This window comes from Erythrolamprus reginae, chromosome 2 (assembly GCF_031021105.1).
Source record: "Erythrolamprus reginae isolate rEryReg1 chromosome 2, rEryReg1.hap1, whole genome shotgun sequence".
NCBI lineage: Eukaryota > Metazoa > Chordata > Lepidosauria > Squamata > Dipsadidae > Erythrolamprus > Erythrolamprus reginae.
The window spans coordinates 319,927,974-319,952,768 of NC_091951.1; the positions used below are offsets into that span (position 1 = coordinate 319,927,974).

Here is a 24,795-nt window from a genome sequence, read left to right on the forward strand (position 1 = left end):
TCTCCACAGCTCAGCAAAGTCTCTTGCCGTGGTCTGGAATAGGGCTGCAACAGAGGATCTGGACCGAATTGTGCCATTGCGACCACTCTGTGACACTAGACCCCGGAGGGCCCCTTGGTTTACCGAGGAACTCCGGGTGTTGAAATGCCAGAAGATACGTCTATAGAAGCGGTGGAGGAAAAGTAAATCAGAATCTCATTGCATCAGCTGAATCCCGTCTGGCCACTCTGTTTAGGGTGACCCGCTCCCTCCTTAATCAGGGGGGAGTTGGGGAGCCCTTGCAGAGTAGTGCCGAGGAATTTAACTTGTTTTTCGCTGATAAAGTCACTCAGATCCTTGACTCCGATTGGATCGCAGTGTCAGCTGACAACGAGTCAGTCGAGGTGACTGGGGCCCATCCTTATCCATCTGTCTGGGAAGAGTTTGTCCTGCTGACACCTGATGAAGTGGACAAGGCCATTGGAGCTGTGAGTTCCAGCACCTGTTTGCTGGATCCGTGTCCCTCCGTGTCCAGGAGATTGTCAATACTTCTTTGGGGAGGGGGTCACTAAACACGAGGCAACAGGATTGGTTTATTGTTGTTATGATGAAAGAAATGTTTGGAAGGAATATATAAATGGGATATATTTGAGTGCTGCAGAAGACTGAATGCTGTCACACATCCTGTCCGCGCTCACCAAGCCACACCCACTCACCGAGTCATTAAGGCAAACAACCAGTTGTTTAAAAAATTGCAGCCCACCACGGGTCAATACAGAGAATAAAAATATAAAATAGTATTTAGAACTATTTCAATAAATCTACATACCATATTTTTCAGAGTATAAGATGCACCTTTTCCCCTTAAGGGAGGGTGGAAATGTTGGTGCATCTTATACACCGAATGGAGCCATTTTTGCTATCCCAAATCCCTCCCTTCTGGGTGCTGGGAAATGGCAAAAATGCCTGCTTTTGCAGAAAATGGGCTGGGTTTTTTTTTTGTTGCAAAAATGGGGTGGAGAAGGAGTCTGGGGAGCCTGCAGACAGCTCTTGGGAACTGGGGGAAGGCAAAAATGCCCCTGTTTATAAAAATGGCATTTTTGTCATCACCCATCACCCAGGAGTTGCCTGCAGGCTTCCCTTACCCACCCATTTTTTTTGCAAAAAAAAGGGTGAAAAATGCCCCCCCCCCTTTTTTTACAAAAAGTAGGTCTGTTTTTGCCTTCTAATTACTCCATCTAGCATGACTGGAGGAGGAATCCTGGGAGTTGAAGTCCACTAGTCTTATAGCTGTCAAGTGTGAAAAAGCTCTGGGTTAAGGATTAGGAGTGCAAGGTTATTCAAACTTGGCAAGTTTAAGGCTTGTGGACTTCAACTTCCATTCCTGAGCTAGCATGACTGGAGGAGGAATTCTGGGAGTTGAAGTCCACAAGTCTTAAAGCTGTCAAGTTTGAAAAAGTGTACATGGTTGTAAAAAGTATACTGATTTGTAGTAGTAATAATAATAATAATAATAATAATAATAATAATAATAATAATAATAATAATAATTTATTAGATTTGTATGCAGCCCCGCTCCGTGAACAAAAAGTATTCTGCTACACTGGTATTTGATTAAATAATTTATTACTACAGTATTTGGTTCAGAAGACTTTTTTACTTTTTTCCACCTCTAAAATCTAGGTGTGTTTTATACTCTGGTGCATCTCTGAAAAATATGGTATATACCTCAAGCTCATTTGCTTGTAAAGAATGATGCTTAATCAGTAATTTTATGCAACAAGACCACATATAACAAAATTTGGAGTTTTTTTTAAATTTTTGCAAGAGAACTTCTGTTTATTATCATGAGGTTCACTTTCCAAATCTATAATGTAAAATCAGTATATACATTTATTATTGAATATACCATTCATTCCAAAGTAGTTATATAAATTTCACATTTTAAAATTTCATTGAGCATAATACTACTCAGGAAAGAATGTTGGCAGATGGCTCTTCCTTTTGCATTGATACTAATAGTTTCTATGCATCTCTTGTCATCTCATTAATTTACTATAATTTTATCCTCCAATTATTCTTGAATAACCTTTAAATGAGATCTATTTCTGGTGTTTTCATAGTTTCAGATATCTTCATGAATCCATTCATGACAATTTTATGGTCATTAGAATTATTATTTGCTATATAAATTTACTGTCTAGCACAAAAGAAAAGGCAGCTATAGTATATTTTCAAATCCTATATCCATCAAAAACTAGGTTAGCCTAGAATCTCTGATCAACAGAGACTAGTCTTAATAATAGATGACAGCTGTAGTTAAAAAAATGCAAAGCCATCAACTGAATACATTAAAGAGCAGCCATATGCTAAATAAATAAAATCAAAGTGGAAACATAACAAAAATCTAATATTATTGGAAGGGAACCATTTAAGCACTCAAGAGAGTGTCTAAAGTAGAAGAAATAAGATATTACTTTTTAAAAACTTCTCCATTCTTTTCCCTTACATTTTTGCTTTATAATTTCCTTTTTAAGCTAGGATTATCAAAACACCGTATTACAACCATGGGTGTATTTTACATTTCATTACAATGACACTTTTACTTGCAACCCCTGTCCTATTTTTTTTAAAAAAATCAAATAATTTAAATGTCATGAAAACGAATTTCGAAATAGCATGGCAGGAATGAGGACTGCTTTCCTATCATTTATCTTACTAACAATTGCATTAATTCTTCTAACTGCAATTATAGCACTGCTATAATTATCTGTACAGCAGAACCCATTATCACCATTTGGTGGAGAAACATACTTACTAATTGTGTATCCCTTGTCGTTTAATAAGCGATATTGTCATGGACCACATAGCTTTGTAAGTCACCATTTCAAAGAAGGCAAATATTACACACACAGAATATAGACCTGTGAACTCAATAATATACTGTAGTTCATTCTATTGTGACAGTACCTTTGAAAAATCACCATTTTATTTCAAATTTTATTTCGAAAGTAACTCATTGATAATAATGTAAAGCAACAATAAAAAATATAATAGAGGTCCTGTTTTATAACTTCTGTAAATTTCAGCCAATAACTAAATGGTATTGAGAATTTTTGACATCGACTTTTAAGAAACAGAAATGCAATTCCTTGACTAAGATGCTACACATATTTATCATCAACATTTTGGAAATGCAATAAAATCAGTCACAAGAAACAGCAGATGCTGCATTTCTACACCAGGTGTAAGCATTATTATGTTTAAAATCTGTAGCCAACAAATGAAATAGTGCTAAATTTTATTTTATAAAACATTTTGAGCATAATATAGCATATGGCATCTTATTTATTAAAGTTTACAATCTTTTGTTGCTTGGTAGTTTGAGGAAATTTGGTGCCCCCTGTTGTTAGGAAAAAACCCACATTTTTGTTAATATATACCTACCGGTACTTAATAATTCCTTTATTTAAAAAAAATAGTAAACAAAAACAAAAGAAAATGTAACTCAGACATAATTAACTTATAGCATGCTGGCATGCTACATAATAAATGGCAGCATTAGTGGGATATTTTTAAAAAGTATAATTATATTCAGGAAATTAGAAATAACTACCATTGTGTGTTAACATGCTAAAAGGGATTTTTAGAATGGGAGTTTCAGTGTTGCAAATTGGTAGGAATGCTGATGCAACTGCACATATCTTTATATTTTTAAAAAATGTATAACTTCTTAATGTACAGGGTGAATTATACCAATGGTTTAACTAAAAGGATAGAAAAAAGGGGGAATGGAAGAAATTGAATGTTCCAGCATACTACATAGAAGCTAATTTCAGCAGAATAGAAACTACAGGTCCAATAAAAGCAAGATTCTGCAGATGTTATGCTTCTTCAATTCTCACGGTATTTTATCATAAACAAATGAATCATCTTTTTCATTCATTCCTTTCCATTTGTACCAGAAACAAATTTAAACTCTGCATTTGAAACTGACAGACATTTTTCAAAGAAGATATTCAGAAAACAATCATTATTTTCATTCATTCTCCAATATTTTTTCTGCAGTCTCTTATATCCAACAACCTGCCTTCCATTGAGGACCTGTATACTGCACGAGTCAAAAAGAGGACGGGGAAAATATTTACTGACCCCTCACATCCTGGACACAAACTGTTTCAACTCCTACCCTCAAAATGTCGCTACAGAGCACTGCACACCAAGACAACTAGACAAAAGAACAGTTTTCCCCCCCGAAAGCCATCACTCTACTAAACAAATAATTCCCTCAACACTGTCAGACTTTCTACTAAATCTGCACTTCTATTCTACTAGTTTTTCTCATCATTCCTATCACCCATTTCCTCCCATGTTGACTGTATGACTGTAACTTGTTGCTTATATCCTAAGATTTTCATTAATATTGCTTCTTCATTGCTTATTTGACCCCTATGACAATCATTAAGTGTTGTACCACATGATTCTTGACAAATGTATATTTTATTTTATGTACGCTGAGAGCATATGCATCAAGACAAATTCCTTGTGTGTCCAATCACACTTGGCCAATAAAATTCTATTCTATTCTTTTCTATTCTATACATGGTGTCAGGCATTACTTGCGGGACCGCCTTCTGCTGCATGAGTCCCAACGACTGGTTAAGTCCCACAGAGTTGGCCTTCTCCAGGTCCTGTCAACTAGACAATGTCGCTTGGCGAGGCTTAGGGGACAAACCTTCTCTGTGGGGGCCCCAGTCCTAACTTGTATAATTTTTCTCCAACCATATTTAATTTATTTAAACTATTTGTATAGTTGCCCATCTTAAAACAAACTCTGCATGGCTCACAGTCAAGAATCATGCAACACTTTCTTTCATACTTATATCCTGATGTTGGACATTAGTACATAAACTACAGTGTTTGTATCATGACATTTTTGCACTTTTATGCTTTTAATGTTTGTCACTTGCCACCCCTTGTTTTTGTAAGAGTCCATTACAAATAGCTCATCTAAAATTAGAAAGTTAATAACTGTTCTGTTTTTGCAAATACTTTTCAATGTCTATTTTATTTTTCCTGACGTTTTAATTTTATTTTCAGTGAACATGTTGATATTTTCTTAGGTTGGAATTTGTTTGATTTTATTTCTGCTTTTGTTGCCACTGTATCGAGTTCAATTCCTAATGACTGTATGGACAAATGTTTGCTGTGCTCCAAGGACAGACCTATAATTGATACTATTCATCCATTTTACTCCTTGTTGCCATTGTCTTCTAATTTTACAGTTTCTGTTGTGTATTTTAACCCATTTTTACACTTCTACATTTCAGTCAAAATGTTTAAAAAAATACTAAGAAAACTTTGTCTGAAAGAAAGGCTTTACATTGCAGAACAGATACCAAAATATAAATAGAATAGTGAATGTATATTTCATGACAATTGTAGAATAGTTCTATTTAAAAAATGCTGGAAATATTGATTTTTTAAAAAAATTATATAAATAGTTACTAAGTATGAAAGGTTATTTTTAAGTTTATAAGTTCCAAGGAAATTTTCAGAAAGAAAAATTCTTCATCTAATATAATCTATAAATTGTTGTAATACATACCTGGTCTTGCCACCTATGTTTTCTCCCCAAATTGTTCAACTGATTTCTTTTTTTCTTGTACAACTCTTGATCAATAGTTGTGAAGGGCTGAAGAAGATAAAAAGGTATGATATGCAGCTGGAGAGTATTTTCTTTTGCAATATTCTCTGATGAAGGTAAGAACAGCTGTTGATCAGTAACAGCACTCTCAAGATAACTTTTTGAAGCTTTCCAAACAGGATTAAACCCAGTTTCTTCTTGTGCTAATATCCTGTAAGAAGTAACTAAAAAATTCTTTGAATGCTCAGAAGAATCTGATTCAAGTCGGAACTGAAAATAATTATGTACTTTGTTGGATTTCAATGGTAAGTAGTTTTTTGAATTAAAATGCTGTATCTCACATTGCCTAATAAAAACGGGTCTCTCAATTGTGGATATTCCATAAAAAGTAGGAAGCAAGACAAGCCTCTTTCTCAAACTCTGTGTTATTCTATAAAAAGCTTTTACAACGTATCCGTCATTCTGAGCCAGTGAAGCTGAAATACTTGCTTTTAGATTAGACACTTTGAAGCATATTTTTTTATTATTCATCTCAAAGTTAGCTGATCTCAACTCTAGGCAAAGTGCCTCCATTAATCTTCCAGTACTGTCATTACTTTTAGCCTGATATGGAACTCTTTGATTTTCAGCTCTCAGAATTCCACTTGTAGCACACTGTGTATTTCTTTACTAGAATCACAATTGCATTTACAAAGTGACAAGTGCTTTAGTTCTGATTTTGGTAACCTAGTAGCTATCTGGCAGCCAGTTTGTCTTTTACAAAGATGTACATCTGTAAACTGTCCACATAAACATGTTGTATTACTGATAAAAGTTATATTCTCCAAGGCAAGCCTCACAGAATGGGAAGTTCAATTTTCCAGTTGTCCATTTGCCTATGGGAGAAAATAAGCCATTAATTCTTCATAATTCATGAGATAAGAATTGGTCATGAAGTCAATTTTTTTCCAAAAAATATGAAAGACTATATACATATCATTTTATAACTGAAAAAGAGCAAATAATAAAACAACAAAATAAAAAAATCAAACACTTTTGAAAAAGTTCCTTGAGATAAATACATCTTAGAAATGTTCACATTAATGATCCATTTTAAACATTAAAAATATTATCTGATACTACTAAACACATTCATTGTGTTTATTTATATTACATTATATTTATATAAACTATTGGTTATTTTTGAACATTAAACAGAGTTAAAAACATCATAGATATTATAATACAATATACTGTACACTTAATATTACCTGATAAATAAGCTATACCAAAATTGAATAGCTTATGAATTTATATTGCTTTCAATGAAGTATTTCAGAACTTAATAATCTATCAACATAGGGGCTACTGCAGGTCCCTCTCCTTTTGAGTTAGATAGATCATGGACAAGGTAACAGGTCTCCTCAGTGGCAGTCCACAATTTATGTAGAACAATGTTTCTCAGCTTTGGCAACTTTATTATGTGTAGACCTCAACTCCCAGAGTTCACATCCTAAAGTCGCTATGGCTGAGAAATACTTCTGTAGAGATGGCTACATTCCTTTTAGCATTTTACAACCAAGCTAAAGTAAAGTTCTTTCAGCATGTATTCAACCCTTTAATGCTACGAATCATGATTTTGATGATTTTTCATGCAGCTGGATCACCAACAGGATTGCCAATGTCTGATTGCACAACAACAAGAAGAATGTTAAGAATGCCTATTTTTTATCAAAGCTTTAAATTATATTAAATGATTAAATTGAGCTTTTATTTTTTGTTCTGATTTTGGCAAAAGTTCTTTCAAGGGCTCTGTAACACATGTATCTGCTAATGGTAGCAGATACATGTGTTAACCATCAATGGACTTGCTGATTAAGACCAAATGACAAGGGCTAAAATGTTGATAATAGATGTGATAGGGGAAGAAGAGTTTTATTGTATTCAGAGAAAGTAGCAAATTAGTAATGAAATTACCTGTACTTTTTGTGATAAGGGGAAAGTCATTTCTTTAAACATTTTGTATTTTTCCTCCTGCATTTTTCTTTCATTTTTATATTTTTTTAGTTTATATTCTAAACTTTAATAAAATTATTATTTAATGAGACAGGAGGCAGTTTTACAATATCTTTAATGAACCTGAAACCAGAAACAGGCATGGAAAAAAGGAAAGTCTTTGAAACTATCTCTAAATTCAGGAGGAGAATTCAGCCTTAAATTGGTATGCTAAAGGATGTCAATGGACAGATACTCAAAGATAAAAAAATATAAAAGAAGACGACCAGCATCAAGTTGCATAGACTCAATTAAAATAGCAATAAGTAAATCATTAGAAAACCTGAAGCACGAAGCTGGGGACAGATTATCCTAGGGAAAACCTATTAGTGTGGTCACTAAGAGCTGACACCAATTTCATAGTACATAATAATAATAATCAATCACCAAAGCACAGTGGAAATTAGTCTGTATGGAATCTGCATGGAAATACTATGATTCAATATTTTAACTCATAATTAAATTGGGGCTCTTACCTTTTATATTATGCAAATCACCCAATATGGAAAAGCTTGTATGCTCAGGTGCCGTAAATTAGATTTATCCAGGGAGGTAATGGACAATCAAAGTCACTATAAAATAAAATTCAATATATTATTAGCATTGTATATATTTTCAATGTGTACAGTTTAAAAAAATATTTTTACTCCCATAATCCTATTATGGGCTCATTGCATTTTTTATTTCCCCTTTTCACTCTTTGTTCATCCTCAATATTTCTATGCACAAGAAAGTTTATTTTTAATAAAGCTCTATTTTTATACTTCTTCCATACTCTTTCAACAAGCTTAAACAAATGGCTGAGATTAAATGTCTTTTCTTTGCAACATCATCCTAATACTTCAAACAGATTTATTTCTTGCCATTCAGCAAGGAAGGAAATGTAAGTTTCCCATAAGTTACCTGTCAGGTTTTAGACCAAGCCCAAGGCTGATTAGTTTCAGCAAGTACTGACCAAGCCCAAGGTTTCACATTCAGTTCTTCATATCACAATACAAAGCATACTGTTTTACCATTGGATCCAGAGTGGGTTTCTTCTACAGAACCGGTAGTAACTTGGCAGGCTGGATCGCTAGAAACGGCAGCAACCCAGACCTGCCATGCCCCCAAGCCAGTTCTCCCACACAGCAGCTTTTTAAAAGTACTACGCATACATGTGCACATGTGTAGAGCGCATAACACGCATGAACCCCTGTGGTGCATCCCTGAGTAAACCAGCAGCAAAGAAAACCGGAACCCATCCCTGATTAGATTGCAAATTATAAGCACATTTTTAATGTTTTGATATAAACTGTCCTGAAGGGATTACTCTAAACTTTAATTATCCTAAAGGTGCTTTTTCAGGAGTCAACTGGATTTTCTTGTTTTTTCTTTGAAGACAATTAGCTTCTCATCCAAAGAAAGAAAAAAAACAATTAACTCCAGTTGCCTCCTGAAAAAGCACCTTTGGGATAACTATGACCTGGATGGCTGAGAATCTCTGCAGACTTTTAAGTATGATTAATTTTTAATTTATAATAAATTAATTTTATTATAAACAAGATTTATGGGATGATATTTCAGAACCACTGAATTATATCTTTCAAAGATCCTGGAACACCAGTGAACTGCCAAAGGACTGGAAAATAGCTGATGTAGTTCCCATCTTCAAAAAAGGGAAAAAAATATCAAGGAAGCTACAAACCTATCAGCCTGACCTCAATACCAGGGAAGATTCTGAAAAAGATAATCAATCAACAAATCAGTCAACCCCTAGAAGCAAACAAAATAGTAACCAAAAGCCAACATGGATTTGTCAAAAACAGATCATGCCAGACTAATCTTATTACACTCTGATAAAGTGACAAAATTAGTGGACCAAAGGAATACTGTTGACATAATTTACTTGGACTTCAGTAAGGCATTTGATAAAGTAGACCATAACCTAATACTGGATAAAAGTAGAAAAATGTTGGTTAGACAACATCACCACCAGATGGATTCATAATTGATTGACCAACGCACTCAACGTATATGCAGTGGAGTACCTCAAGGCTCTGTTTTAGGCCCAGTTAGAATAGTACATTCAGTTTTGGTTGCCACGATGTAAAAAGATGTTGAGATTCTACAGAGAGTGCGGAGAAAACTACAAAGATGATTAGGGGACTAGAGCTAAAATATATGAAGAAAGGTTGCAGGAACTGGGTATGTCTGGTTTAATGAAAAGGAGGACTAGGGGAAATATGATAGCAGTGATCCAATATCTCAGGAGCTGCCACAAACAAGAGGAAGTGAAGCTATTCTCCAAAGCACCTGAGGGTAGGACAAGAAGCAATGGGTGGAAAATAATCAAGGAGAGAAGCAACTTAGAACTAAGGATAAATTTCCTGACAGTTAGAACAATTAATCAGTGGAACAAATTGCCTCCAGAAGTTGTGGGTGTTCCAACACTGGAAATTTTTAAGAAGATGTTGGATAACCATTTGCTTGAAGTGGTGGTAGGGTTTCCTGCCTAAGCAGGGGGGTTGGACTAGAAGACCTCCAAGGTCTCTTCCAATGCTGTTTTTCTATTTTTATTTCTAATTTTCCAGTTAGAAAACATACCTAATAGTTTTAATTAGATATTACTGAATCTGCAACATCTCTCTAATGAACTGAAAATATAAACTATATAATGTCCGTTGAAGATATACTACAATTATACTACAATATGTCTTATAGCATAATGGTTTATTGTGAGCTTTGACATTCCAATTTACTGCCAACTAATGGAATATTATTCTTTATTCATATAAATAAATTTTATGAAAGAATTTGAAAACAGTGTATTATATGTTTTAAAGAGTATACCCTTTTAGATGCAGCCTGGGAAAACTCCCCTTGGAAAAGTGTTGGACCAAGGGGTTATATTTAGCCAAAATCATTTTTGGGTTCAGGTGGAAGGGAAGAAGGACTGAAATACTGGTAATGTATGTTACTTTGGCTTATAGTGTCATAATTATGGAGTCTAGAGAAGGAAGAAAATAAAATTTAAAATCATTTCACATTTCTGAAAGTGTGTCTGTTCCAAGTGAACAAGCCAAGTGAACATTTTTGAGTAGGCAGGAAAGACATTTGAAGAATAGAGGTGAACTAGATTGCAACATGGGACATATCTACTGGGAATATAGGAATACTATGTACAAGAGTTTAAGGAAAACAGTAATTACTTATATTTTCAATTAGTTACCACATAGAAAACTACAAGCCTAGATATCACCTGCAAATAGTCAGAAATCCTATTCTTGTTGAGTATGCTCAATATCTTATATAGTTATTAATCATAATTTCATTGTGACAAGATGAGAATAAATTAGAAAACCATCAAAAGGAAAATGGAAAATATTAAACAGAATCAAACTACAATGAATTGTTGACAAAAAATTATGAAGGAAAAGCTCAGACTAAAAAAGATAAGGAAAAAAATGGATAGCAAGTTAAATTTTACATCTTATAGAATAATGTAAAATGAAAACATAAAAAAGGAAAAATATAACAGAATGCACCAGAGGATTATAAGAAAAATTGATCTATAAAATAAAAATATTGGACTGAATGTATACAAAACAAGTTGGTCCTCTAAAAATTGGGGAAAGAAATTGTGAATACAAACCTGGAATATTTAGAATTCATAATATAAAACGGGAACTATAAACTACTTAAATGAATTATCTAATGAAAATTTAAGATAAATGTAGTCTTGGCAGATGCAAATTTTGGCTAAAAAAAATTCTATATAAATAATTAGGCAAAATGAACTAGTTTTGGATGGTAAATATATCAAAACAACAAGTAACACTGGTATTGCCAACATGCAGTAGAAAACAGCACTAAATGAAGTAGCATTTAAGTTGATGATATTTAAGGTAGCAAAAAATATTTGAACAATAATAGATAAGATATATTGTTATGTTGTTTTGATATGTTGTGAGCTGCCCCAAGTCCTCGGAGAGGGGCGGCATACAAATCCAATAAATGAATGAATGAATGAATGAATGAATGAATGAATAAATAAATGCAGACTAGATGGACCATGAGGTCTTTTTCTGCTGTCAATTTTCTATGTTTCTATGATACTTTGGGGGAAGGGATTTTTTATTTATTTTTCTGTCCAAATACAATACAATATACCATCTGTTTTCAGTACAATAAAAGGAAATATAGTATTAATACATCATATATATAAAAAGTTCTCAATTCATCCATTTTAGTATCAATCACTTCCCTTTGCTGCCAAATTTCTAATTATTTTGTCCAGATATACCAATTATCTTCTAATTATATTTCACCATTAATATTCCTTCATGTATTTAATACAAACACTATCTCTAACCTGTCAAATGTTAAGCCGTAGTGCCTTTCTTCTTTCTATACATTTTTCTGAAAATGCTAATAACCCTTATATAACCTTTATTATTAACCACTTAAAAGAACAAATAGAAACAAATTTCAAACTTTCCCCACTCCCTCTTAGTAATATATGTTTACTAATTCCAAATTTAAATATAATTCCAAATCTAATTAACATTCAGCTCAATAATATTTGTATTTGTATTTATTAGATTTGTATGCCGCCCCTCTCCGAAGACTTGGGGCGGTTAACAACAATAAAAAAAGACAATGTTTATTAATTCATATCATCTTCCTTTTAATAGTACATTTTAGCAGCAACTTTAAATTTCTATATTTACTATATTAACATTCAATTTACACATATCCATCATGTGTTGAATGATTTTATTAAAAAATAAATTAAACAAGCACCAATGTTTGATGCTATTTTTAAAAATTGATATAACCTTTCTGTACCAGTGCTTTGTTAATATTCGGTCCAAAAATAAGTCAAAAAATTCCAAAACTCAAAAAAAAAAGGTTAAATGCTTTCTTAGAGAACTATAAATTAACATTTCACAGAAGTCATGCCTTTGTAGAACTTTCAACAAATTTATAGACTGCTCTTTAGGAAGAAAAGAAACTTTTGCATAGTTAAGCAGCTTTTTCACACAGATAACACTTTAACAGACCTGGGTAAGACATTCAGAATAAATATTGTAACTCCGCCTTGATTCTGTTTGGTCAAAATGAAACAGCAGGCTTTCAAGATTCTTTTATTATAACAGAAAGCAACAAAGAAGCATTCCTGTAATCTTTGCAACCTCAGTTTCCTGACCTGGTCTACCTCAAAAAGCCAATAGTGTAAAATTAATTTTCTGAAGATGAATTCAACTCCATTTTCTCCCAGATACTTTGATTCAGCAATGCAAGCAGAAATTCTTGGTTTGAGCTGCTTACAGTTTGAGTAACCATTAAAACACTATTTTCAACAAATTTACTAAATTAAATGGTGCAGGAGCATTATCAAAAAGTAATTATTTCAGGATAACTTTTTATTCTGAAATAATTACTTTTTGATAATTACATCATTTAATTACATCATTTTTAACCTGTTTTAATTATTTTTTTAGATTACTTCACTTGAAAATAATATAACACATGGGTATTATGCCTATTGACAGTGTGGAACCACTAGCTGTGTCAAGGACAGTTGTCTTACTAACTGCTGTGTCTTTAAGCATGTAGTGGAGGGCACCAGCAGTGAGAAATCACTGGGACATGATTACTGGATCTAATTCCATCTTTTGCCTGCCCTTGGATTAGAGGAGGGGTGCTTCTCCCATTCCCCCCAAATATAGGAATCTATATGGATCAATATTTAACAAAAACAATATTTAAAAGAACAATTTTAAAAATAATTACAAAACCCTAGTAAAAGCCATATATATATCTCAGTATCTCTCATGGCTGGATCTAGACGGTATCTCATTCAGTCAATGGCCCCAGGACTGCCGGAAAAGCCAGATCTTTACAACTTTGCGGAAGACCAGGAGGGTGGGGACACCCACAATAGTTTGTATGGTTGCATTCTGGACTAATTGAAGTCTCCGAATGCTTTTCATGGTTGGCCCCATGTAGATCGCATTGCAATAATTGAGACGTGAGGTAATAAGGGCATGAATGACCATGCGAAGAGCCTCCTGGTCCAGGTAGGGTCGCAAGTGGTGCACCAGGCAAACCTGTGCAAAGGTCCTCCTAGCTACTGATGAGGGGGACGGTTGTTTAATTCAGTTCAGGGCAATGTGCTTAAAGTTTCTGCCAGGAATTTGACCACTTGGATCTTTCTCTACTTTCCTCTCAGGCCTCTTTCACCACCTTTTCTCTGAGGCCTCTTGGCTCGTAAAATGTAGCTAAAAACAAATTGGTAGCCTCACTATATACTGTACGTTCGTGTAAAAAATCAGATATAGATTAGAAATGGGTCAAAAGTGAATTAAAAATGTAAAGGAAAAGGAAAAAAACCTCTTTAAATTGTGGAAGCGTTCGTTACAGCTGTTGCAGCCTGTCCACCATCTTGGATTCCGTTAGATACAAAAACAGGATCCCTTTCAAATGTATATAACACTGTAACTGTTTCAGTTACTTAGATATCAACTGTTTGGGGAGGAGTAATTGGTCTGTATTTTCCACTCCTCTTTGCATACTTTCCTCTTAGGCCTCCTCCACAACCTTTTTCCTTAGGTCTCTTGGCTTGTAAGAGGTTACTTGGCAGTTAAGGAACCCATCAAACCAGTTCCTTAATGTTGCCAAGGTTACCGCATCAATACAGGTCATTTACACAAAGGTGCCTTACAGCATCTCCCAGACATCCTTGAAATAATATAAACCTGCCCCAAAATTACTGTTGTTTTGGGACAGTGCTGATTAAACTTACACCAAATTATTAGTTACTTCATTAGTTAGCAGCCTAGTTTATGGCCAGGGATTGTGAAGATGCTACAGCCATTAAATAACTTTTAATTGCTACCTCACAGATCGACTTAAATCTCATTATTACTTTTAAAAAATCCTTTGTTATTTGAAAGTTTCCTCCTACAATTTACGATACAAATATCTCCCACCCACCAACCCCCTCCCGGCGCACAGTTCAATAACACTGGGGAACAATTTGTAACACAATTTCTGTTAAGTTTGATTTTTGAGCTTTTTTATAGTTAATTAGGCATGCTGGTTTCAAAACTGTAGTTAGTTTTCTTCTACCACATCAAGTTTTTTTCTCTATACCTTATATATATAATATAGTTAATTAAACAACATGATAATCAAATTACATTTTTGAAATAGCCATCTTGCTAACTTCCCGGAAAATCTTGGTGCAGTCAGTGATGAGCAGGGTGAGCAATTCCACCAAGGTAGATGGGATATACATACTGTATGATGGCTGATTATTGTTGGAGCATCAAGAGAGAACGTCCACAGATTAAACATTCCAGAAAAAGCTATACTTTTTGTATACAATATGTATAAAAAGGAATTTTTTTTAAACCTTAATATGTATAATTACCATTAGATAAAAAACCAACTATTTGTATGTTGAAATGGCGCAGTGGGAAGAGTGCAGTACTGCAGGACATTAAAGCTGACTGCTAGATTTAAAGGTCAGCAGTTCAAATCTCATCACTGGCTCAAGGTTGGCTCAGCCTTCCATCCTTCCGAGGCGGGTAAAATGAGGACCTGGATTGTGGGGGCAATATGCTGGCTCTGTTAAAAAGCGCTATTGCTAACATGTTGTAAGCTGCCCTGAGTCTAAGGAGAAGGGTGGCATAAAAAATCGAATAAATAAATGTACGCAATTGTATGAATAAAATTATTCTTTGTAAACAGTATATTAGGTAAGTTTTTACTTTCCTTTCCTTTATATGCACAATTTGTATGACTTTAGAGGGCATCCTGTAGCTTAAAAATTTGAGGTGATAAACAAAAACAATGGTTATCTTTGGATCTAGACACCAAAAGTTAGTTAAAAACAAGTCACAGATTTAAGACAACAAAATTGCTGTTCCCCAGTGTAATACACCTAAGGAGAGCTGAGACATCTTGCAAAATTCAGAAGACTCCCAACTCAAAGGATAATCAGATCTGCAGAAAAAACAATTGCTGCCAACCTGCCTTCCATTGAGGACCTGTATACTGCACAAATCAAAAAGAGGGTGGTGAAAATATTTACTGATCCCTCGCATCCTGGACACAAACTGTTTCAACTCCTACCCTCAAAACATCACTACAGAGCACTGCACACCAAGACAACTAGACACAAGGACAGTTAAGGGGCAAGTACAAGTGCACTAGAGTGCCTTCCATCCCCTGTCCTATTGCTCTCCTATATCTCCTATACCTTTCTTCTATTCCTATATTTCTTCTTCTATTCTTTCATTGATATGTTCTATTACTATACAGTACCTTCTTTTCTATTATTTTTTAGATATATTTTACTATGAGTATCTCCTCTATAACCTTCTTCATGTATTTTACTATGTGTATATAGATATATAGCCACTAAAACCCTCATTGTGTATTGGACTAAATAAATAAATAAATAAAAGTTTTTCCCGGAACGCCATCACTCTGCTAAACAAATAATTCCCTCAACACTGTCCAACTTTTTATTAAGTCTGCACTACTATTTCTACTAGTTTTTTCTCATAATTACTATCACCCATTTCCTCCCACTTATGACTGTAACTTGTTGCTTGTATCCTAAGATTTTTATTCATATTGATTGTTTCTTCATTGCTTATTTGACCCCTATGACAATCATTAAGAGTCGTACCACATGATTCTTGACAAACCTATATTTTCTTTTATATACGCTGACAGCATATGCACCAAGACAAATTCCTTGTGTGTCCAATCACAATTGGCCAATAAAGAATTCTATTCTATTCTATTCAAAATAAAGAGATTTGTTTTTCAGGGGCCCACCCTGAAAGCGGTCCGGTCCCTATCCCCACCAGCCTTTCCGCGTCCTGCTATAACCAAAGCGGCGTTAAAAACGAGCGCGGCTCTTCCTCGCACCAGCGGGAGGGAACCCGGGGCGCCCTGAACTCCACAGCGGCCTTTGCTTCTCGCCGAGAAGCAGCAGCACCTCGCCTGACAGCATCTTACTTTCACGCTGCCGCACCAAGGCCGCCGCCCCGAGTAGGCCTTCCCTTCGACAGAACGGCGGGCTGAGCCACCGTTGCTACCTGATGAAAGGCCCGCGCCCGTTTACCTGCTTCTGCCTCCCGCCGTCGACGCCGCCGCCGCGCGCGGTCCATGCCGGAGACGCTCCGAGGGTGCGCTGGCAGGTGGGCGGGCCGCGGTCGGGGAGGGAAAAAACGAGGAAGGCCGCCTCAGCCCTGTCAGTCCGCCGGGGTCCGGAGAGGGGTACAGTAGCGGCGGCGGCGGCGGCGACAAACGGGAAGAGACTGGAGACAAACGGCACGAAAAGCGCTCAGTTCCAGGCGAAAAGCGAAACGCTTGGTTCGCCTTTGCCCACCTTTCCTTCGTCACCGCCCCTTCCCCAGTCGGTATGAGGCGGGGGAGGGGACAGCTTTTCATGTATTGGGCTGCCTTTGGGGGGCGGGAGAAGGGGGGGTTCACAGCAGAAAAGGATCAGCTAGAGCAGTGTTTCCCAACCTTGGCAACCTGAAGATATCTGGACTTCAACTCCCAGAATTCCACAGCCAGCGAATGCTGGCTGGGGAATTCTGGGAGTTGAAGTCCAAATGTCTTCAAGTTGCCAAAGTTGGGAAACACTGAGCTAGAGGATTGCCACATAACACCTTTTTAAGGAGGGGGGCGGCAAAGTCAATTAGCGCATTTTGAGGCCAAGGACGGTACTCAAAACGGGGAACTTGACATGGGATGTCAAACCTTGCAGGGAGGGGAAGTCAGAAAAGTCAAGATGGCGGTGAGAACCATGCGATGGAAGCCCGCCTTTTTTTTTTTTTTTTTTACAGAGGCAAGTGACAGATCGATCGTCAGGGGGGGAAATCTCTCTATGTGATGGCTGTGAGTCAAAGACATAATTATTAATTACACAATTACAGTATTATAAATATCGGCACACAATCACATAGAAAGGGATGGATGTAGAAAGAAGAAGGGCTTTTGCTGCCATTTTGACTTTTTTGACCTCCCAAGGCATCCCGGCAAAGCTGGTTAGTCCTGGGAAGGGAAATTCTCAGGTAAATACCATTTTAGGCTAGACTGGAAAATTGACGAAACATCCTTAAGAGGCATTGTTGCTAAGAAGATTATATTGTGTAGCTGTGTTCTTGAAGTCACCAAGAACTGAATGTATGACGATTTGTTTTACCAAAAGTGAATGAAGAGTCATGGCTGCGGTTACAACTGGTAGTTAGAAATCATTTAGGAACTGATCAATATATCTGCTTCTGTTTTTTGCCTATGGTTGGGATGCTTTTTCCAGTTCAGAATATGGGAACTTGTCAGTACATTATTTTTTACTATTCAGGAAAAGATGCTGGAAGGGTCATTTGTCCTCTTATCTCCTAATCTAATGAAAGTTGTGTGAGGTTATTGCGTGCAAATAAAAATTGACATTGAAAATTAGCTGTGAGCAGAAGTAGTGGACCACAGCCAGGAAGATCGTGGGTCAACATCTGCTATTCTGAACATCTGCTTACCCCTCTCTGCCTACCCCAATCTAAGATATTAGGCAGATTGGAATTGAAAAGTAATAGCACAGAAACAAAACACAGACAGTTAACTGAAAATCAACTATTAGCATTCTTCTAGTATTTTATATTTGTGAGAACAAGGATCCCAAATTTTAGGGGATTCCAGTTACTTTCTGGGGAAAAACTGTATGCTCAAGGCTTTACAAGGATGGGCTCATCCTCTGAAATAGCCCAACCCACGTATATCTGGACTACTCTCTCCTTATTACATGTTTTCAGGGCTATGAAAACATGATTTTTCAAAAACACACATGATTTTTAGGGGATTCCAGTTACTTTCTGGGAAAAAACTGTATGCTCAAGGCTTTACAAGGATGGGCTCATCCTCTGAAATAGCCCAACCCGTGTATATCTGGACTACTGTCTCCTTATTACATGTTTTCAGGGCTATGAAAACATGATTTTTCAAAAACACACATGAAAAAGATTTTAAAAATCTTGCTTTTTGCTGTTTGTTATGTTATTGGTTTCTTATATTTAAATTTTACAATGATACAGAATATAATAGAACACCTGTCGGTTTCCTACTGTGGAATCATATAAGAACCATAAGATTTTTAGGAATGGAACTATAGATGGGGCAGAAAAGAGAAACTTGTTTTGCTGTTTTAGTCTTATTTCTCAAAGAAAATTATGTACATGTTGAGCAGGTAATTAAATCACCAATTTTAAAAATACATTAAAAAAACACAGAAACACACACACACCCATCTATCCTTACCAGCCACCTGCGGACTCATCGCATATAGCCACAACCCATTTAGATGTCAAGGTCCTCTTTGGACACGATGGACAAATATCAATGATATCCTTACATATAGGAAGGGAAAGGCAGAGGAGAAATCTTTGATATTGCTGGCATAAGAGATGAACTTCTAAAGGGGCATTGAAACTGGGATACTGCTACCTTCCTTTATTCTTATTGTTCCGGAAATAAAATTGTCCTAAAACAATTTGGTTGTTTCAGTGAATCAGAATGATCTTTCCATCCTTTCTTCAATAACAGTCAACTGTAGGTTCTTTAGGTAATATCAGTAGCTAACAGCAATTAGCAATCTCAGCAAGTCAAGCAGGGTGGAATCTGGTTAGTATTTAGTATAGCGTATGGAAAACTTTGCAAAAAATAAACATTGTAGACAAGATTGAACATTTAAAAAAAAATAAAGATGTCCAAAAACACATTGGAAAAGTATTATCATTGTCAAGAAGACAACATGGATGTCATTATATAATCTACCAGGAGTTTTCTCTCAGATTGACTGAAAATCTCCATAAACATCTACCTGGAGTTGCTCCTATAAATTCAAGGATTTACAGGTTCCTTCATTCCAAAAAGGAGGCAGAATGCATCTCCTACACTGACAGTTTGTGCTCTGTCAGCTTCCTATTTAATTATTTTTAATTTAAAAGATCTAAACAACATCAGAAAGGACATGGAAGCAACAAAGGTGCTATTGATAGTACCATATAGCTTATTCAATTCACAGAATTTTTAGGCATTTACTGACTGATGCTTTTCATAAATGGAAAATGAGACGTTAATCAATTAATAAAACAAATGCTTAAATAAAATAGTACATTACTTAAAAATTGGCTGTCTGAATTGCTCTCAGTAAGTGGAAAATCTAGCTTCCCCTCATCGAGCTCACAGTTAGAATGATAAAACCGATGTGTGTGTATTGCTTTCTGTTGCCAGTGCTCCTGATAAATCATATTACAGACTCTAAAATTATGTGAGATAAATATTTTCATTTTGAAGTCTATTTTCTCTCATATTAATATAAAATGTAAACCTTTCTATGTCAGTGATGAATTGTATCTTATTCGCAGAGCAATCCTTTGTGTATTTATCTTAAATTCCCTTTATATTCTAGGGCAGTGTTTTTCAACCAGTGTGCTGTGGCACACTAGTGTGCCGCGAGACATGGTCAGGTGTGCCGCGAAGCTCAGAGAGAAAGAAAGCAAGAGAGAGAGAAAGAAAGCAAGAGAGAGAGAGAGAGAAAGAGAGAAAGAAAGCAAGAGAGAGAGAGAAAGCAAAAGAGAGAGAGAGAGAACAAGAGAGAGAGAAAGAAAGCAAGAGAGAGAGAAAACAAGAGAAAGAGAGAGAGAAAGAGAGAGAGAGAGCAAGAGAGAAAGAAAGCAAGAGAGAGAGGGAGGGAGGGAAGGAGAGAGAGATAAAGACATAGAGGGAGGTAGGGAAGGAGAGAGAAAAAGAGCAAAAAAGAGGAAGGAAGGAAGAGAAAGAAAGAAAGAAAGAGGGATGGAGAGAGCGAGAAAGAAAGAGGAAAGAAGGGAGAGAAAGAGGGAGGGAGGGAGAAAGAAATAGAGTGAAGGGGAGGAAGAGAGAGAGAGAGAATTTTTTTGTCCAACCTTTTTTTAGCTGTCCCCCCGCTCAATGTGCCCCAGAGTTTCGTAAATGTAAAAAATGTGCCGCGGCTCAAAAAAGGTTGAAAATCACTGTTCTAGGGTAAGGCTTTTTCACTGTTCCACAGTTGATAAGATTCTCTAAGAGTCTGAAGACCAAAAAGCCCAACTGTCTATCATTAAAGTTTTGCGTCTTGATTGGGGGTCAAAAAAATAAAGATTTTTTTTTTCCTAACTAACTTGAAGAGCAGGAGAGATATGTTGGACAACATGGAAAAGGAAATAGTGAGAAAATACCTAGCTGCTTTTAATTCAAGATGTCAGGACCAGGTGGATTATGTGCCAGGGTGCTAAAGAAAATGAGCAGATGTTATGTCAGAACCAATATGTATAAAAAGGGAAAAAAATAGACACAAGAAACTATGGACCAATTAGCTTGAAATCAGTCTGGAAAATCCTAAAAAAGAATATCTAATGGTAGGTTGGCACGCAGATAGAGAGGAACAAGGCAGTTACTAAAAATCAGTATGGGTTTATTAAAAATAGATTGTGTCAGACTAGTGATACTGCTTTTTAAAACTACCATATTTTGGGGAATATAAGACACATCTAGATTTTACAGGAGGAAAACAAGGAAAAAAGTACTATTCTGAACCCCAAAATTTAGTAATATGTTATTTAATAAAATACCAATATAACAGAATACGTTTTACAACTTTTTACAAACTTCAAACGTGACAGCTTTAAGATGTGGACTTCAATTCCTAGAATTCCTCCTCCAGTCTAGCTTAGGAATGGGAATTGAAGTCCACACGTATTAAACTTGCCAAGTTTGAAGACCCTTGCACCCCTAACCCAGGGGTCTTCAAATTTGACAGCTTTAAGACTAGTGGACTTCAAGTCACTTCCGGTTTGGACCGGAGCTGCAGTGGGAGCTCCAGGACAGGCCTCTGTCCTCGGCGCTTCCTTTTTTCCCCTCCAAGGGTCGCTTTGTGCAATCACATCAGACCCAGACGGTCCGATCGAAGAACAGGGGGCTCCCCTGACCCCGAGGAGCTAACGGCAGAGCTCCGAAGGGGAGGGTTTGCCCCGCAGCCTTGGAACTGGAAAAACTGAGTCTCGATCCAAGAGATCTCGGCCATTGCAGCTCTACCACACGGGCGGAAGGAATGACTAGAAGAAGAAGTCAAACTACTGCAGCAGAAGGAAAAAGAAATTGAGAAGAAAAGTAGCAAAGAAGAAAATTAAGGTACAAGTTTATTGTGGCAACTTAAAAACAGGGTAATTAGAAGGCAAAAACACTTCCATTTTTTGCCCATTTTTTCACAAAAATGGGGTGGGCAAAGGTCTAGAAAGTCTGCAGAGAGCTTCTGGGTTTGCCATTTGTTGCCTGTTTTTTTCTCTCTCACAAAAATAGCATTTTTGCCTTCCCCCAGTCTGCGGGAGCTCTCTGCAAGCTTCCCAGACCTTCTGTTCCCCCCCATTTTTGCAAAACTGGAATGTGGGGGCAGGGCTTCAGGAGGCTAAAATGGCTGTATTTGGTATATAAGATGCACCAACATTTCTACTCTTTTTTAGGGGGGGGAGGTGTGTCTTATACCGTATATGTTGTATAGCTAGTATGTAGTAAGCTAGTTGAGAAAGGCAACCATGGCTCCCTTTTGATAAAATGGAGCAATATGCGATGGAGGGTCACACCCAAATTCACAGTTAAGTTGAACAGCAATTCATGATCTTTGATGGATTTATTTATAAACGGAGTGAGATATACAGTAGGGCACTCAACAGTCTGTTCTAAGGCCAGTGCTTTTCAAATCTTTATAATTTATACAAAGGGATATAAAGTATGCTCAACGAACTTGAAAATGACAAACCCTTTGGAAGGGGATTGCTAACACCATTGGAGACTGAATTAAGATTAAGGAGGATTGTGATCAATGTGCATATTGGGTCTTTTCCAACAAAATCTGGTTCAGGGTCAAAAAATGGAGAGGGGTCTACCATTTATTTATTTATTTATTTATCTATCTATCTATCTATCTATCTATCTATCTATCTATCTATCTATCTATCTATCTATTTATTGGATTTGTATGCTGCCCCTCTCCACAGACTCAGGGCGGCTAACAACAGCAATAAAACAGTATATAACAAAATCCAATACAGTAGTCCCTCATCTATCCCTGGTGTTACGTTCCAGACCTGGCCGCGATAGGTGAAATCCGCGACAGGGAATTTATCGACTGATAGTACTTATTTAAGTATTTATATTGTAATTGTTTGGTAAGTTGTCATTGTTTTAAGTGTTTATAAACCCTTCCCACACAGTATTTATTTTAGATACAGTATTTAAATACAATATTTACAATTTTAGATTTTTTTTTGTTGAAAAACCTGCCGATCTAGTTCGGTGGGCTGTTTAAATCTGCCGATCAACTTCCTCAGAAACCCGCGATGAAGTGAAGCCGCAGTAGGTGAAGCGCGGTATAGCGAGGGACTACTGTACTAAAAACAGTTAAAAGCCCATTATATAAAAACCAATCATACATACAGACATACCATGCATAAAATTGTAAAGGCCTAGGGGGAAGTGTATCTCAGTTCCCCCATGCCTGGCGGCAGAGGTGGGTTTTAAGCAGCTTTGGAAAGGCAAGGAGGATGGGGGCAAATCTAATCTCTGGGGGGAGTTGGTTCCAGAGGGCCGGGGCCGCCACAGAGAAGGTAGAGAAACTGTGTGTACAAGTACACTCTGGAAGGAATTGGAAGTACACTCCAGAAGTACACTCCAGAAGGGGTTGGGTGGCCTATAAGTATAAATAATAAATAATTAAACAAATAAAAAGGGCTCAGCACTGGTCCCTGTGAAGATCTGGGTGTCCTGATAGACCACAGTCAGTAAGCACATTGCATTTGCAAAAACACCCAATGCAATTTTGTATTGCATTAGCAGTGTTATAATGCGGACAGCACAGTTCCATTCTTTTTTACACTGGTCAGAGCCCACTTGGAATACTCCATCTAGTTTTGGTCCTCATAATGCACAAATGATGCTGACAAAAGAGTGCAAAGAAGAGAACCTAAACCAGTGATGGTGAGCCTTTGGCATGTGTGCCACAGATGGCATGCAGAGCTGTGTGGATACATGGGAACTAGTGGTGGGGTGTGCGTGCAGAGTGCATAGTCTCCTTGAGCATACATGTAAGATAACAGTTCCCTGACAGTTCCTTGCCTCCCTAACATTCCTTATCTTGTTTCTTTTCTTCCTAGTTGGGGAAAGTTTGCAACACTTTGCAGCCCCTTTTGCTTCCTCCTTACTTTTTCTCTTTGAAGTTGTTGCATATTTGTGTGGTTTTTATTGGTTGCATTTTGTACGCCTATTACGTTGTCAGTTTGAATTGGTTTTATGGACCCATGTGAAATGTAACATCACATAAGCCTGCCTTCCTTTGTTTGTTTTCAGTAAAAGAGCTTTCCTGGATTTGATCCAGGTTGTGTCATCGGCTATTCATGAGAAACCTGCCGGTAGCAGCGTAAAGCTATATGGAGCCATATCTGAGGGCACATGAGGCATTGCCCTATGAGAACTTCAGTGCACCAGCTGATTTTCAGCCTTCTTTTTGGCTGTTTTTGTGCTCCCCAGGCTTCAGCAAAGCCTCCTGAACTCTGGGGACAGTGAAAAATGGCCCAATGGGCCAAACACAAGTTTGCCCGAACTTCCGGTTGGCCTGTTAGGCTGTTTTTTGCCATCCACAGGGTTCGTGAGACTTTTCTGAAACTTGGTGAGAGCGAAAAACAGCCCAATAGGCCTACCTACCAGAAGTCCAGAGGCTTCAGTGAGGCCTATGTGAATGTGTGCGTAGGGTTGTACGCATGTGCAGAGGGCAGCCCCGGGGTTGTGTGAATGCATGGAGTGAGGGCATTGCATTATGAGTGTGACCCCCGAGCCAAAAATGGTTCACCATCACTGACCTATACTTTATTCCATCTAGTACTGAATGATTTGTTTTTATCCAGTCCACAGCATTCTCGGCTATTTAAAAGTACAGTATTTCCTTTTATTTGTTCAGCCTTTTTGATGTTCCACCTTTCACAAATATATATTGCAATTGGGAACATCATATCCTTGGCATTAAGTATCTGTTGTGAAAATGATATCTCTGCACATTAATATTT

At 36.8% G+C, this 24,795-nt stretch overlaps 1 protein-coding gene across 1 annotated transcript in view; it reads right to left on the minus strand.

Annotated features, from left to right (window-relative positions):
- RNF180 (ring finger protein 180) overlaps nucleotides 1-24,795 on the minus strand; it is a 51,444-nt gene that overhangs the window by 20,886 nt on the left and 5,763 nt on the right. Inside the window, 4 exon segments of the mRNA XM_070736905.1 lie at nucleotides 5,588-6,279; nucleotides 6,282-6,438; nucleotides 6,440-6,501; nucleotides 8,137-8,179. Coding sequence (XP_070593006.1) covers nucleotides 5,588-6,279; nucleotides 6,282-6,438; nucleotides 6,440-6,501; nucleotides 8,137-8,179 — 954 coding nt within the window.